This window comes from Aphelocoma coerulescens, chromosome 14 (genome assembly GCF_041296385.1).
Source record: "Aphelocoma coerulescens isolate FSJ_1873_10779 chromosome 14, UR_Acoe_1.0, whole genome shotgun sequence".
NCBI lineage: Eukaryota > Metazoa > Chordata > Aves > Passeriformes > Corvidae > Aphelocoma > Aphelocoma coerulescens.
In genome coordinates this window covers 10,204,706-10,219,896 of record NC_091028.1, presented here as the reverse complement: position 1 = coordinate 10,219,896, position 15,191 = coordinate 10,204,706, and the positions used below count along the sequence as shown (strand labels likewise).

At 61.1% G+C, this 15,191-nt stretch overlaps 2 protein-coding genes across 3 annotated transcripts; one reads left to right on the top strand and one right to left on the bottom strand.

Moving 5' to 3' along the window:
- Positions 1–117: 117 nt before the first annotated feature.
- FLII (FLII actin remodeling protein) lies at positions 118–9,802 on the bottom strand. The gene is made up of 30 exons (XM_069029421.1): positions 9,694–9,802; positions 8,944–9,054; positions 7,771–7,842; positions 7,563–7,643; positions 7,169–7,254; positions 6,865–7,026; positions 6,658–6,761; positions 6,383–6,558; positions 6,146–6,303; positions 5,954–6,038; positions 5,496–5,643; positions 5,231–5,364; positions 4,907–5,119; positions 4,647–4,826; positions 4,491–4,573; positions 4,337–4,411; positions 4,043–4,126; positions 3,804–3,975; positions 3,617–3,721; positions 3,220–3,411; positions 2,806–2,994; positions 2,575–2,714; positions 2,235–2,460; positions 1,895–2,049; positions 1,714–1,774; positions 1,502–1,630; positions 1,316–1,422; positions 1,032–1,137; positions 884–949; positions 118–724 (listed from the first exon to the last, which is right to left on the bottom strand). Exons 1-30 carry the CDS (start codon positions 9,754–9,756, stop codon positions 590–592), a joined length of 3,798 nt encoding a protein of 1,265 aa, XP_068885522.1. The 5' UTR covers positions 9,757–9,802; the 3' UTR covers positions 118–589.
- Positions 9,803–9,864: 62 nt separating this feature from the next.
- MIEF2 (mitochondrial elongation factor 2) lies at positions 9,865–14,637 on the top strand. Of its 2 annotated transcripts, none has more exons than XM_069030002.1 (4): positions 9,865–9,922; positions 10,460–10,634; positions 11,108–11,285; positions 12,291–14,637. In XM_069030002.1, the coding sequence occupies exons 2-4, from the start codon at positions 10,467–10,469 to the stop codon at positions 13,334–13,336; spliced, it is 1,392 nt and encodes a 463-aa protein (XP_068886103.1). In that variant the 5' UTR covers positions 9,865–9,922; positions 10,460–10,466; the 3' UTR covers positions 13,337–14,637. The 2 variants fall into 2 exon arrangements, with proteins under 2 accessions (XP_068886103.1, XP_068886104.1); XM_069030003.1 differs by lacking the exon at positions 9,865–9,922 and adding an exon at positions 9,981–10,123.
- Positions 14,638–15,191: the final 554 nt, after the last annotated feature.

Sequence of the window (15,191 nt, the reverse complement as noted above, 5' to 3'; positions counted from 1 at the left end):
CAAGTGTTTGCTGAGCCGTGGAGCCAGGTCAGTGCTGGGGTTCCCCTGAGCTGCAGAGGGGCACAATCAGCGTGGGGGGTGACCCCATTTTGGAGTGAGTCAGAGCCTGGGACAGGGTCGAGGTGAGAAGTGCAGCCTTTATTGGTATGATCCAGATGGGCTGATCCCTCTGCTGGGGGTCCATCCCCCAGGACAGCAGGGACCAGCTGTAAGGCCCAGGGCTGAGAGCCTCTCACTCCCCCCAGTTCTCCTTAGCAAAGCATCCTCCCACCCAAACTGGGAATCACTCCTGTCCCCCAGTGGCAGGGGGAGCTCGGCACTGGTTTGGGGCAGCAGCATCCCCAAGCAGGGCGTGGCAGGGGCCCACATCGCCCCGTGTGCCCCCCAGGAAGGGAAGGGGCTGAGCTGAGCCCCGTGCTGGGAGAAGGGGGGACAGAGGGGCAGCCCCCGTGATCCCCACTGGCCCCGGCTCGGGGGGAGGCGGCTCCAGGCCGAGCCTGGCTGGGTGCAGGCGTTGGCGGCAGCGCGGGGTGCTGGGGTCCGGCCGTGCCGGGGGGGCCGTGGCCGGAGCACCGGGTGCCCCCGGCCCTTAGGTCGGTGGCTTGCGGAACACACTCCAGGCGTGGAAGCAGCGGGTGAAGGGCCAGGGCTCGTTGCCTTTCCGCACCAGCCGGAGCTTGCGGGGATGCGTGGGGTCCTTGGAGCGCATGTGCTGAATGTAGACCTGGGGCAGAGCACAGCCGTGGGGGTCCCGGCCCCTTCCCACTTCCAGAGCTGGTATTTCCCAGCCCAGAGCTCTGCACCACCCAGATCAGGGCCCCAAGGGGACGTGGAAGTGCCCAAATCCTCCCCCACGCAGTTCCAGGATGGAAGGACGCCTTACCTGGCACGCCTTGAGGCTCAGCTTGATCTCCACCTGGCTGGTCTGGGTGCCCACCCACATGTAGACCTGCAGAAAGGATCAGGAGCCGGGCTCAGCCCACAGAGCCACTGGGAGATCTGGGCCCAGGACAGCCTCAAGCCCAGCTCACCTCCCGCCCGTTGTCCAGCAGCATGATGTCATCATCAGCCAGGTCATCCTGGCAGAAATCTGAGCACTTTTCTGACACAGAGAAATAACCTTTCTCATTGGAGCATCTGTGGGGAGATGGACAGGGACAGCATCAGGCATGAGTTTGTTAGGACTCTGCTCGTGCAGAGGGAAGGGATGTGATGGTGCAGCTGTTTTGGCTGGTGGATTCCCAAGGGGGATGGGCTCTGTGGGAGGAAGGGAACCAGCACAGACTGGAGCCTCCCTCTCCAGGCCAGTGCCCACCTGAAGAGCCGTGAGTGCTTCATGTAGTCTGCATCTTCATCGTAGGGCTTCTGGCCCCCAATGCCAACCCAGAAGAAGTTTTCAGGCTCTTCTCCCTCGTTGATGACCTGCAAGGGCAGGAACAGGGCTGAGCGTGGCCTAGGTGGTCACTGTCACCCAGGTGAGGTGGCACTGAGCCCCACTCACCTGTTTGCTGTAGGAGTCATCAAACATGTGGTTCATGATGTCCTCAGCCAGCTTGGCCTCGTCAGGGTCGGCCGCCCGGCCCACCCAGGTGTAGACGATGCCCTGGTTGTCCGTGCTCTCAAAGGGTACCTGGGGGAGTGCGGAGTCAGGGCTGTCCAGGGGGGCAAGCAGGCACCCAGGCAGCCCTGAGGATGCTCAGCCACGAGCAGTACCTTGAGGATGAAGCAGAACTCGGAGTTGAGCAGAGCAGCATCCGTGTTGATCTGGATGCACCTGGAGACCCCAAGGCACAAATCAGTGGGAGACCCAGCAGTTGTGCCCACCAGCAGGTATCCCACCTGGATCTGGCACCTGTGGGTGCTGGCTGGCCCGGAGCAGCCCCGGGGCACTGACCTGGTGCACAGAGCCCCGCCGTTGGTGCGGATGTGGTACAGGCTGGGCTGGGGAGCGCTGACCCGGTCCTTCCGCTTGCCCCGGTGGATCACAAACCTCCTCTTGAAGTGCGAGAGGAACTTGGGGTTCTCCTGCTGCTGGGTCATGCGCACCACCTGGGCACGGGTGGGTGTCAGCAGGGCAATGGGGACCTCCCAAACACAGCCCCAAGTCTAGCTGCACCCCCTGCCAGCCCCCATCTCTGCTGCTGTCCCCTGCCTCAGCCTGAGGGGCAGAGACGGGATGGGGAAGAAGAGAGGCAAAGCTGGGGCACCCCTGTGTCACCCCCAAACTATGTCACCTCCAGTTTGCCACGGAAGTGACTCTCAAACTTCTTCTGGAGGCTGAAGGTGAAGGTGAGCCAGCCCATGTTGGAGGCCTCCCGGCCCTGCCAGAAGTAGACGATGCACTGGGAGTCTTCCTCAGGCTGCTTCTCCTCCTCTTCTTCCTCACCTTCCTCCTCCCCTTTGCCTTCACCCTTCTTCTTTTTCTCCTCATCCTCCTCATACTCCACTGGCACCCAGTACCTGAGGGCAGGAACAGGGAGTGCTGTGAGGCATGGGACAGTCGGGAGGACTGGGCAGGGAGGTTGGGGACAAAATGGTCCACCAGCCCCTGAGAGGGGACGAGCCGGGTGTCACCTGCACAGGAAGACGTAGCAGTCGTGGGTGTGGAAGTGGCCAAACTCCTCCTCAGGCAGGCGGGTGAATTTCTTGCCCTCCAGCACGAAGCCCTCCATGCCATCCAGGTCCTCGTTCCACTCCTCCATCAGCTGCTCCGCCTGTGGCCCCATGTGCTCTGTCAGCCCCCCAGCCCCTCCATCAGGGCCCAGCCCCATGCCATGGGGGATTCATGGGGGTCCCCAGCCCTACCTCGCTGAGGGGCATGGGGGGCTGGCGGGGCAGGAAGAGTGCCGTGAGGTCGGCCTTCATCTGGTCCTTCTTCTCGGCGTCCTTGCGGACCTTGCCGGCCAGGCCGCCGTCCTGCAGCACTGTCTCAGCGTTCCGGGTGTAATCCACGCGCAGGACATCGTCCCAGTTCTTGAACTTGGACTTGAATACCTACATCACAGAATCATTAAAGCTGGAAAAGACCTCCAAGATCATCGAGTCCAACCTGTGACCGATCCCCACCTTGCCAACCAGACCAGAGCACCGAGTGCCACGTCCAGTGACTCCTTGAACACCTCCAGGTGTTCGAGGTGTAAATTGGGGAGCAGGTAACACACCCTCAGTCACAGCCCCCTCTCGGGCACCCAGCAGCCATCCGAGGGGTCCGTGCCCTACCTGGCACTCGGTGCCCTCCAGGTTCCTGGTCACCATGGCGTGTTTGGGCCGGTGCAGCATTGTGCACAGCTCCTGGCTCAGCTTCAGTGCCGCCGCCCGCACCAGCCGCGACGACTTCCTCCCGATCCAGATGAAGACGTCGGACCAGCAGTCCAGGATGTACACGCTCTTGGTGTCCAGCAGGCTCTGCAGCTGAGGGCACCACAGGGAAGAGGGGGTCAGGCACTTGCAGGCATTCCCAGCTGGAAAACACCCTGCCTGCTCCCGACAGAGCAGAGAATCCCCCAGCTGGGCGCTGCTGGCCGAACCTCCCTCTCCCAGGGCACAGCTGGAGGCAGAAGGGACACGAAACCAGTCTCACTGGTCAGACTGGGAGAACCTCCCCGCCCCATCCTACCAGGCGCATCTCTGGCATCAGATCAGCCTTCAGCCTCTTCTTGTGCTCCACAGAGAGCTTGTAGTTGATCTGGGGCAGCTCCAGGTAGCCCAGACCAAGGCCAACCTGCAGAGGGGATGGGGACAGACATTATTGGGGGCTGCAGGATCCCAGCAGTCCTGGTGGCCCTGTGGATGCAGCTCCCCACCTTGTACAGCTTGGGCTTGTGGGGCTGGAAGTCATCGGGGACACAGGGTCGGATCTCCTCGGGCTGCCCCCCCAGCACCTCCCAGAACTCAGGGGTCTCCTGGCCCTGGGTGAGCAGCGTAATCTCGGCCTTGCCCTTCCGCTCATTCTTGTTGATCTTCTCAGCAAAGAGCCTGCAGTGGGAGCAGGTGAGATGGCAGGTGTGGGCTCCCCACGCCCCAGCACCCCCACCAGCCCTACCTGGCCTTGGTGGTGCTGCTCAGTGTGGCCTGGCTCCCACGCCACACCAGGAGGTCGAGGCCGTGGTCCAGGAGGAAAACAAACCTGGTGGAGAGAGGTGAGAGGAGTCAGAAGAAAGTGCGGTGTGCCGAGCATTCTCCCCATCCTGGAGGTCCCTGCAGGGCACCAATGAGGGTTTGAACCCATATCCTTGTAGGAAGGTGCTGGAATAGCCCATTTGCACCACAGAACTGCAGCTATATTATCTCAGGTGGACCCTGCTGAACCTTCTGCAGGGACTCCGTATCCACTCACCGGGGGTCCAGGGATGTCCCTTTCAGTGCCACCGGCTCCAGCTTGACATTCTTCTTCCCATAGACACGGTACAGCCTGGGGAAGGGACAGCCATGGTGGGACATGGGGCACTGCCTGCCCCATACATCCCCCCAGCCCCTGTCCCCAGCTGTACCTGGTGACATACTGCGTGTCCTCGACAGTGAAGAAACCACTGGCCGTGCCACCCTCGATGTAGGAGATGTCATTGTCGAAGACCTAGGGGCAGGGAGGGGGTGATGGTGGGACAGGAGGGGCTGGGGGCTACAGGGGAGCTGGGGGATGGCCTCACCTGGAGGAACTCTTCACTTTCATCCCCCATCTCCTCCCGGATGCTGCGGCACTCAGCCCCCAGGTAGTTGCGGAGGTTGACGGCGTGGATGGCAGAACAGGCTTTCTTGTCCAGCGTGGCCTCCTGCCCAATCCAGTAGTAGATCTCCCAGTTGAGGGAACCGTTCTCATCCAGGAAGGTCTGGGAAGGACAGAGTGTGAGATGGGATGGCTGCAGCTCCGGGCAGGGAATGTCAGGGACCCTTGGTCCTCCCCGAGTACCTTGAGCACAATGTAGCAGTCGGCCTCATAGAACTTCCCGTGGAAAGCCTCGTCCACCAGCGTGGGCACGAAGTTCTCGATCTGCCAGACGCAGAGGCCGGGCAGCTGCCCCACATCCTCACTGAAGAACTCCGAGTAGTCCAGCTGTGGCTTCTCCAGGCCCTGGTCCCAGCGTCGTGTCTTCAGGTCTGGCGCCTTCGCCTCCCCACTCTCCTGTGGGATGGGCACAGGTCAAGTTAGGGACAACCAGAACCCTGCTGGCACCCAGGGTAGGCCAAGGACACTGTGATGCTCTCAGGGCCCCTCTCCCACCCCAGACCCTACCTCTATCTTCTTATTCTTCTCCTGGGCCACGTCCGACATCCCCTTCAGCACCTGCTTGGCCTGGTCATCCTGGGCAGAGTCCTTGCGCCGCCGGAGCCGCATCTTGCGGGCCAGCGGGTCCTTGGTGCTGCTCCCTGGGGACACGGGGACAGGGTGAGAGGCAGCCACGACACTTGTGGGGCACTCTAAGGAGGACTGCCCATTTCCCAGCCTCTCCAGGGCTGTGCCAAGGCAGGGGCTGTGCCCCCCATCCCTACGCACGTACCTGCAGCAGCGGCTGCGACGGTGGCGGGGGAGGCTCCGGCCAGGCGGAGCTGGTTCTGCAGGGAGAAGTCGATGTTGTACCACTCTGAGGACCGATCCGCTGGCTTCGGGGGCATCACCAGGTTGGGGTTCTCACGCACGTCCAGGACCTGCCAAGGAGGGCACAGAGACCTCAGTGAAGCACCCGCTCACAGGGACATCGAGGATGTGGCATGGGATGGAGATCTCTGGAGCACTCCAAGCTTCAGTGAGACGGATGTGGAGGGAACCCCAAATCCACGGCCTGCCTGGGCTGAACCATGTGCCAGACTGCAGGTATTGTCCCTGAGTTCCCCTGCCCTCACCTCATCCACCCCATCCTACTGGGATGGGATCTTCTGGGAGGTGCTGGGGAGCACCCAGGGAGGTGCTGGGGCTGTGAAGGACAAGCACCAAGGCAGAGAGGTGCTGGGTGCTCACCTCCACATCTGTCAGGAAGTGGATGGCTTCTGGCAGTGTCACCAGGCGGTTTTTATTCAGCACCAACTTCCTCAGCTTGGAGCACCTGTGGGACAGTGATGCTGGTGACAGGCCAGCCCAGGGTGACCTGTGACCACACAACCTCTGTGTTCCCTCCTGGGGACAGAGCAGATCCGGCTGTGTGTTCCTTACCTGCACAAGCTCTCGGGGATGAGCTCCAGGTTGTTGTTGGCCGCCATGAACTCCTCAAGGTTGGTGAGCTTGCCGATGCCCGAGGGGATCCCGTCAAAGTCCAGCTTGTTGGAGTTTAGGTACATCTTCTTCAGCTTGGTCAGCTTACAGATGGCTGACTGGGGAAGGGGGAGATGGCGGGGTGAGGGAAAACCATGGAAACACGAGCAGGGAGGGCATGTAGGGGCAGGGACATACAGGTAAGGAGGTGAGCTGGTTGCGGGACAGGTTGAGGGTCTCCAGCTGGGTCCACTGGTCGATGCAGAGGGACAGCTCTGTGATCTGGTTGCTGCTGAGGTTGAGGCGCCGCAGGCTGCCCAGGGTGTAAAGACACTCGGGGACACGGCTGAGGTCATTGCAGGAGAGATCCACATCTGGGGGAAGAGCCAAGGGGGTGACCCCACCAGTCAGACCCACACCAGGGCTGGGGGAGCCCCTGGAGGGTTCTGTGGGGCTGGATGCCCCAGTCCTACCTGCCAGGTTCACCAGGCCCTCGAGGCTGGTGGGGAGGTTGCTCTGCGTGCGCTGGGTGTTCCGCAGGTGGAGGGTCTGCAAGGCCGTCATCGCCGGCAGCTGCCTGCGGACCACGGAGAGCCAGAGGGCAGAGAGAGCGTCAGGATGGAGCAGGCACCGCCCCAGCCCTGCCTGACTGGGATCCAGCCTGGGAAGCGGGGCTGTACCGGAGCTGCGCGTGCAGGAGGGGGTTGTTGTTGAGGATGAGGGTCTGCAGGTGGACCAGGCGCCTCATCTGTGGGGGGAGACTCTCCAGCTTGTTGTCACTCAGGTCCAGGTAGAGCAAGTCCGTCAGGTTGATGAAGAGCTGGTTGGGGATGGTGTCGATGCTGCAGGGATACGGGGAAATTCAGGGCTGCCTGGGACCTGCACGAGCCCCAGGTCTCCCTTGAGGAGAGGCAGAGAGCAGGATCCAGCAACAGAGGTGGCCATGGCCAGGAGGGGGAGATGGTCACCCTGGTCTGGACCCACCTGTTGTGGCCAAGGTTGAGGACCAGCATGTTCTTGGCATTCTCCAGCTCCCGGGGACACTCTGTGAGCTGGTTGTAGCTCAGGTCCTGGGAAAATGGGAGCACAAAGCAGCTGTCACCCTCTGCCCCATGCCCAGCCACTACCACCCAAACCTGAGGACTGAGGGCTGTCTCCAGGGGCACAGCAGGAGCTGGACCAGCACACAGGGAACACAGCCACGGCATCAGCTTTAAAGGAGGCACTGCCAGAGGGTCATCCTGCCAACAGCCACCTTCCCTGGAGCTCAGGCATGGGCTTGGGACTGGTGTTCCCAAGGAGCACAAGGAGCTACCAAGGTGCAGGAATGGGATCCAGGAGCTGGCTCCTGCATCAGCTGAGGAGACTCTCCACTCACCAGCACTGAGAGGTCATCCAGCTGGAAGATGTCATCAGGGACTCCCGAGTTCTTCAGGCTGTTTGCACGAGCCACGATTGCCTGGAAAGGCGAGAGAGGCAGGAATGCAGCTGCCTGCTGAGCCCCCAGGGCAGCCAGGTATGATCCTTGTGTGCCCTCAGAACCCAGAGGTGCCTGGGGACCCCTGAGGCACGAGGGGGACACTCACCCGGAGGCAGGGCAGGCCGGAGAGCTCTCCGTGGAGCGTGGTGAGGCTGTTGTGACTCACGGAGAGGTGCTCCTGCAGGGAAAACACAGACAAGCCCCCAGTGAGCAGAGAGAAGAGCTGGGACTGTGCAGGGCAATGGTGGGGCCCCCACATTGATGTGGAGGCTCCTCCATCCCAGGAGAGCTGGGGACCTGTGAAGCCCTGTCACACCCAGGGCTGCTGGGACACTCCCAGGCTCAAACTGGTTGGTTGGCCCAGCGTGCCTGCGCTGCCTCCACATCCCTCATTTCCTGGGCTAGCCCTGGCTGGACACCTCAGCCCTGCTGTAGGGTTTGGGGTGTTCTGGGATGCCACCAAGCTGGCCTGTGGCAGTCCCACACAGTCTCTGTGCAAACAGATCCCAGTTCTTGAGAACGCCTCTCGCTGGGTGATCTGGAAATAGGCAGATGCGGACACTGCTGGGGTAGGAGGAATTTCCCTGGGGGAATGTTTTCCTCTGAGCATGACCAGCCCTGGCTGTTGCCTGCTCAGGAAAACAAGGAATTGGCAGGCTGTGGGTGGGATGCGAGGATTTGAGCCTTGCTGCGGCTCCCAAGAACTTAGCAGGGCTGGCAGAAGCGTGGCTCCGAGCGGCACAGAGGGATTCCCTGCACCTGGCACAGGGACAGGGACTTCTGGCAGCATTTAAAGCACTGACTTTGTCTGACACTGACAGGATGAGGTCCCTGACATGCTGTGGACACCATCAAAGCCAAGCTGAGCCACGACTCCACCAAAGGCCTGGTTGAGCTGCCCAAAAACAACGCCAGACAGCTGCCAGCTCCTGCTCTTTATATACTTTAGCAAAGGAGAAGGGAAAAAAGCCCCAAAAACCTTGATCCTCTCCATTTTAAGCATCACCCTTCCCTCCTGTTACAGGGCAGAGGATCTAAGAGTGGTTTTTAATCTGGTTTTCTAGAAAAAAAAAGGTGAAACCGAGTGCAAGTCCACCTCAACCCCATTCCCGACAGCTCCTCCATCTGATTTCAACCACACATTGTAGCTCAGTGCTATTATTAGACACCAGAGCATCCGCCACTGAGCCACGAGGCTGGCAGGGAACAGGCTCCCATCAGATCTCACAGCCCCAGTGGGACAGGGAAGCCCCATTACATCCCAAAACACAGGGCTCACCAGCTTCTGGAGGGCAGCGAGCTCCTCGGGCAGGTAGCACAGCCCCGTGCGGTTCAGCTTCAGCCAGCGCAGGCTCGTCATCGCCTTCACATGCTCCGGGAAGTATCCGCCCTGGAGAGGAGAAGGAGGGCGAGGAAACCACCTGTCCCATGGGATGAGGATCTGGGGACTTCAGGCTGACTGATGCTCTGTGGTCATGGGAGGTTTGGGATCGAGCAGTCCTATGGGACTGGGAACTGTGGGGTCATGATGACCCAGTCCTATAGGACTGGGAGCTGTGGGGATTGGGATCAACCAGTCCCATAAGATTGGGAACTAGGCGGCCTAAGTCCTAAGGAATTGGGAGCTGGGGGGCGGGGATCGATCATTCCTAGGGGATTAGGAGCTGGCGGCCATGGAGACCCAGTCCTATGGGATTGGGAGCTGGGATCGCCCAGTCCTATGGGAGTGGGAGCTGGGATCGCCCAGTCCTATGGGAGTGGGAGCTGGAGGCTCGGGGATCACCTGTCTCTCTGGGACCCCGTGGGCTGGGGGCCGGGTTGCCCAGCCATAGCGGCTTGGTGGGGGTCACGGATCGCCCGGCCCCGCAGTGCCCACAGGGTCGGGACCGGGGCTGCCCCAGGTCACCCACCCCGGGCGGGGCCGGGATTCCCCCGCCCCGGGGGCCGAGCCAGGCCTGACAACCCCGCGGGGCCCGGGCCCGCTGGGGCCCTGGCGGCCGGGCTGTCCCCCGCTCCCGCTCCCCCGCACCTTGAAGTCGTTGCCGCTGAGATCGACGCCGCGGACGAAGGGCAGGACGCCGGTGGCCGCCATGGCGGAAGGGCGGGGGGACCCTGCGGCGGCACCGCGCCCCGCCAGGCCCCGCCCCCGGCCGTGACGCACCGGGGCGGGGCGGGGCCGCGCGCCACTTCCGCGCGCGGGCGGGCGGGGCCTCGCTGCGCCGCGCCCCCATTGGCTGGGGCCGCGCCGGGGGCGCGCGGTGAGTGCGGGCGGGGGGGCGCGGGTCCTGCTCCCGGTGCCGGTGCCGGTGCCGGTCCCGGTCCCGGTCCCGGTGCCGGTCTCGGTGCCGGTCCCCGGCCGCCTCCCCTCGCTCGGTGGGGTGGAGGAGGGGCTCCCCTCCCGGGGCCCCGGTACCGCCCCAGCGCCGCAGGTGCCTCGCGAGGCTTTGCGGCAGGGCCGGGTGAGGAGCGGGTGACTCTTCCCCGGCGTGTCCGCTCCTTGTCCGGGATGCCCCTTCCTTTCCTGGGCTGTCCCTTCCCGGGGGTACCCGTTCTCTGGGGTGTCCCTTCCTTCCCTGGAGTGCCTCTTCCTTCCCTGGGGTGTCCCTTCCCCGGGGTGTCGCTTCTCCGGGTGACCCTTGCTCCCTCGCCGCAGCCAGGCGTCCCGGCGGCGGCGAGAGCCTTTGTCCCGGAGGAAAGCGTGCCAGGGGAGCCCCTTGTTCCCCAAACCCTCTCGTCCGCGTCTGTCCCGGGGAGACAGCTCCCCCAGCCCGGGCTGACGCTCCTGTTCTCCGCAGGGCGACCATGGCGGCGTTTTGGCACCAGCGGGGCAGGCGGCAGGAGAACGGCGGGCTGGGCAGTGTCATCGACGGGCTGGGCAGCGTGTTCGACGTGCTGCTGGCCAACGCCAGGCTGGTGCTGGGCGTCAGCGGCGCGGCCGTGCTGGCCATCGCCACGCTGGCCGTCAAGAGGGTAAGGCTGGGGCGGGGATCAGAGCGCGGGAAGGTGCCCAGAGAGCTGGGCTGGCCCCAGTGTGGTGGGGCAAGATGTGCCACAAACCTCCATGTCTGCTCCTGAGCTGGTTCCTTGCATGTGGCACAAATGCCACCGGTGCTGGCAGCAGTGCCGTGGGCATGGAGCTGCCCGCTCCCACCCTGTGGGACCATCCATACCTCCATGTTCCGTTTGCCTGGCGCATTTGGGATACAGTATCCCATCCCAAAAGGCACCTGGGACTTAACTTGTATTTGGGTATCTCTTTCCCACGTAAAACTTGCAGGAACATGATGTGCACCTTTGTGGCCCCCCAAACTGGGTGTTTTTCTGAGCAGAAGCCTTGAGTGGGGCTGTCCCCCCATGTGTGTGCTCCTGAGGGGCTGTTGTCACCCATAATTTGTGGGAAACAAAGACAACAGCTTGTCTGCTTGGGTTTTCCTTCCCTCCAGCTGATCGACCGAGCCACCAGCCCTCGGGATGAAGGCGATCCCAAAGCTGAGCAGAAGTCCCTGGAGGAGAGCTGGCAGGACTTGGCATTGATCAAGACACCACCAAAACCCCCCAAGAAGCAGAGAAGAGAAGACCTCAGCGAGCCTCTGCTCTCTCCAGCTCGGCCTCTGGTGCCAGGTGAGGCTCACTGTGCCCAGCCAGGAAGATCACCTTGATGTGCTCGGGGTGGCTGTGCCGCTGCTCCCGGCAGTTCGGGAGCTCCATGTTATTTTTAGCTCGGTGTCCGGAAAGCTGACCCGACTGAGCCTGCCCTCCTGGGAGGCTCCTCAGCCACGGCCCCTTTTTAGGCAATGCCCGTGGAAACAGGAGCTCTGATAACACCCAGGGTGTCCCGGCCAGCGCTGCAGGGCGGGGGCTGTCGGGGTTGTTTCCTCTGGAGTGGTGTTGGCTGTGCTCGTTTTCTGGGTCAGCTCTGCCTGCAGGAAGGTGTTCTCGGGAGCTGCCACAGACAAAGGCTGCCTTGTCTGGCTTCCCACGGAGATGGTGTTTTTCCAAGTGGGAAACAGGCCCAGCTCGGTCCAGGCCATACTGGATAGATACTGGACCCAGAGCAGGATCGTTTGTAGGATCCTTGTGTGAGGAGGTGGAGGGGCAGGCACTGATCTTCTGCTGACCAGTGACAGGACATGAGGGAACAGCAGGAGCTGTGTCAGGGGAAGCCTAGGCCGGTTATTAGGAAAAAGGCACTTCCCCCAGAGGGTGGTCGAGTGCTGACCAGGTTCCCCAGGGAATGGTCACGACCCCAAGGCTGCCAGAGCTCCAGGATTGTTTGGACAACGCTCTCAGGGACACAGTGGGATTGTTGGGGTGTGGGTCCTTTGTGGGTCCGTTCCAACTCAGCATATTCTGTGATTCTCTGACCCTGGCAGCAAGTCCCTTGCCTGGTTCCCATCTCTAGCTGAGAAGTGAGGCTGGGAACAATCAGGTTTTGAGGTTGGTTTGGGCTCTGGGGGGCTGGGAAGTGCCATTAGCATCAGAGGGCTTGGCGGGGGCCCTTGGCAAGGTCAGTGTCACCTCCAGAGGGGTGGGCTGAGAGCTGGGCACCCAACTCGTGCCTTCCCCTCTGCTGCTGAGGATTGCAAATGATCTACTCAGAGCTGTGACTTCATTCCTTGCTCACAGATCCCAGGGGCTGCTCTGCCCTTCTGGAGGCTCCTCAGGTCAAGTCCAGCCCTGGGCGCTGCCTCACGCTGCAGGAGAAGCTCCTCTCACACAGCAGCCAGCTGGCCGTGCCTGAGATCCAAGTGTCCCTCATCCCGCAGCTGGCCAGGAGCATCTGCACCCACCTGCAGAACTTCCTGCGGAGCAAGTGCCCGGAGCTGCCCTTCGGCCGCTTCTTCCTCAGCGGAGCCCTGCTCGACGGCCTCGAGGTCCTGGCAGCTGACCACATCCACCTCATGCTCCCCGTGGTCCTCGACGCTGGGCTCTGGAGCCTCATCTCAGGAGAGGACACTGTGGTGAGGAACCCCCAGCACTGGATGATCAAGAGGATTGATCTGGGCTATTTCCCTCGCGGGTGCAGCCCCTGGGACAGGTTCATCGTGGGCCGCTACCTCTCCTCCAGTGTGCTCAACGAGACCCTCCACAAGCTGCTGGTGGCCTCCATCAACTGGCCGGCCATCGGTGGCCTGCTGGGCTGTGCCATCCACCCCGTCGTGGCCTCCCGAGACCTGAAGCTGGAAGTCAAACACGATCAGGTTGAGCTGAGCATCACCCTCTTCCCAGTGGTGGAAATGGAGGACAAGGTTCTTCTGGCTGTTCCTCCTGAAGGACTGGTGGAAAACCTCTGGCTGGAGAGCTTTTACAGGGCGGAGGTCTCGAGGGTGAAGGAGCTGGATGCCGGTGACTCCGGGGCTCGGCAGCTCTGCCTCCGCATCCTGAATGGCATCTGCAGGAGCCAGCCCAGCCTGCACAAACTGGGCGGCAGCCCCGTGACCCACGTCATCCTGCACCTCAGTGACACTGCTTCAGACTGGGCAGAGGAAAGCCTTGCTGACAGGTTCCAGCAGGTGCTTGAGGAGCTGGTGGCCTACCTGGAGAAAGGGGTCCTGCCTTCCTATTTCAACCCCAAAATCAACCTGTTCTCTGGGCTGTTGGAAGAGGAAATCGATGAGATGGGCTTCGTGCTCTACAGGGCCATGTCTGAGCCAGAGGTCCTGCTGAAGTGACCTGTGTGTTGGGAGCTCCTGAACGTGGGGTGTTGCTCCCCTGCCTGCTGCTCCCTGCTGTGAGGGCTGTGATGCTTCTAGTTGACTAGTCAGTAAGAGGCAAAGTTCTTGCACTTTATGAGAAAAAAAATGTTTCCTGTGTGAATAGAACGTGCCTGAGCAGAGGTGGGGGCTGGCAGAAGGAGCCTTTGGCTGGGAGGCTCTTCCAAATCTGGGGTGAGGGCAGCCCATACTCACAGGTGAATTCTGTCTGCTGGGAGCCAAGTGAAGCATGTTTGGTCTCTGGTTCCCAGTGTCCTCTGCCTGTCCCAGCTGTCAGGCTCCCCTCATGCTCTGAGACCAGCTGGAGCAGAGCAGCCCCTTGCTGCTGCTGTGTCCTGCAGACCCCTCGGGTGCAGTGTCCTGGGTGGGTCCTGTCACCAGCACTGCACGTGGTCTCACTGTGCCAGCACTCGGGGCAGAGGGGGAGCCTCACCCACCTGTAGGGATTTTGCCAATCCAAAATAAGCCCTGTGGATGATCTGGGTTGTTGTCTGGGTGCTTGATGGTACAGCCATAGCAAATGGGGCTGGGGGTTTATTCCTTGGAAACCCTTCGAGCTGCCAGAAGGGGTGAGTTCAGCCCTACCTCTTTGTTCTGACAGTGTTGGCGCTGCCCTGAGGAAGGGGCCCTTGTCCCATGCAGTGTTTTGCTGGAAGATGTCCTGAAAAAGAGCTGCTGGCCCTGGGGAAGCTCCTGGTTTCAGCTGGAGGCTGCAGCAGGGCTGTGTCCTCTCCCCGTGGGTGGGTGGCTGCCAGTGTCTGTCTGCAGGTACTGTGTCCCCTCCCAGTCTGTCTGGTCACCTTTTCACACATGTATTGCTGCTGTCTTGATGTCCTTTTTCCCTGGAGCCCCCCAGTATGGGGTGGGGATGCAGGGCAGGAATGATGTTGTGAGCAGAGTGCTTGCAGGAACTGAAGTGGTTTATGCTTTTTATTAAGAAGATATATTTTGTTTGGGTATTTTGTTGGTTTTTTTCTTTTCCTTTGAGTGGCTGCTAGTAGGGTTTGGTCTGGCTGTAGTCCCAGAGCAAAGGAATTTATTCTTATATTAATGGGAAGAGCTGGTTTTGCACATGGGTGGAGCTGGAGGAATCCTGTGGACTCCACTGTGAGCAGCTGTTGTGGTTTAGGTTTCTTTACAGCTATCTTGTTTATGGGAGGAAAAAAACCTGCTTTTCCTCCCAGTCTGACAATTACTTTGTTCCTCCAAACCACTTCCCAGGTGTTAGTGATGAGAATAAACCTTCCCTGTGCACACTGGTTCTCTGGTGTCAGCTCTGTTTTGTCTCCTTTCCCCTGCTAAGGGCTGAAGTGACCCCCCAGCTGTGGTGGCCTTCCTGGGAGCCACCCAAGGCGTGCCCCTGCTGCATGGAGAGCTTGGTGATGATCCAATCCCATCCTGCAAAGTCTTCCTCCTCCTCTTCCAAAGCCCTGGACCCACAGAGTGCCTGACTGCAGTGTGGACAGAGCTGTCTGGACACTGAGCTTGTACCACTTACAGGGCTCAGCTGAGCATTGACCAGGGTTAGACTCCTAAAGCTGGTCCTGGCTGATGCCACCAGCAAGGTTAAACCTGCTCCCTGTGTCCTGCACAGCTGCTTCCTGCTGCTGTTGCCATTCCAAGGTGGCTGGCCAGGCTGCTGTCCTGCTGTGGCTCAGCAACTGCATTCCAAAACCCTGTAATCCTGTTATTTTAGCCCAGGGTGTGTATTCTTAGGCCACGGCTGTCAATGGTGGGAGTGAGGGGTGCAGAGAAATGCAACCCAAATTCTCCTGACTTTCTGCATGGATTTAGGCCTGATAGCACTGGACTG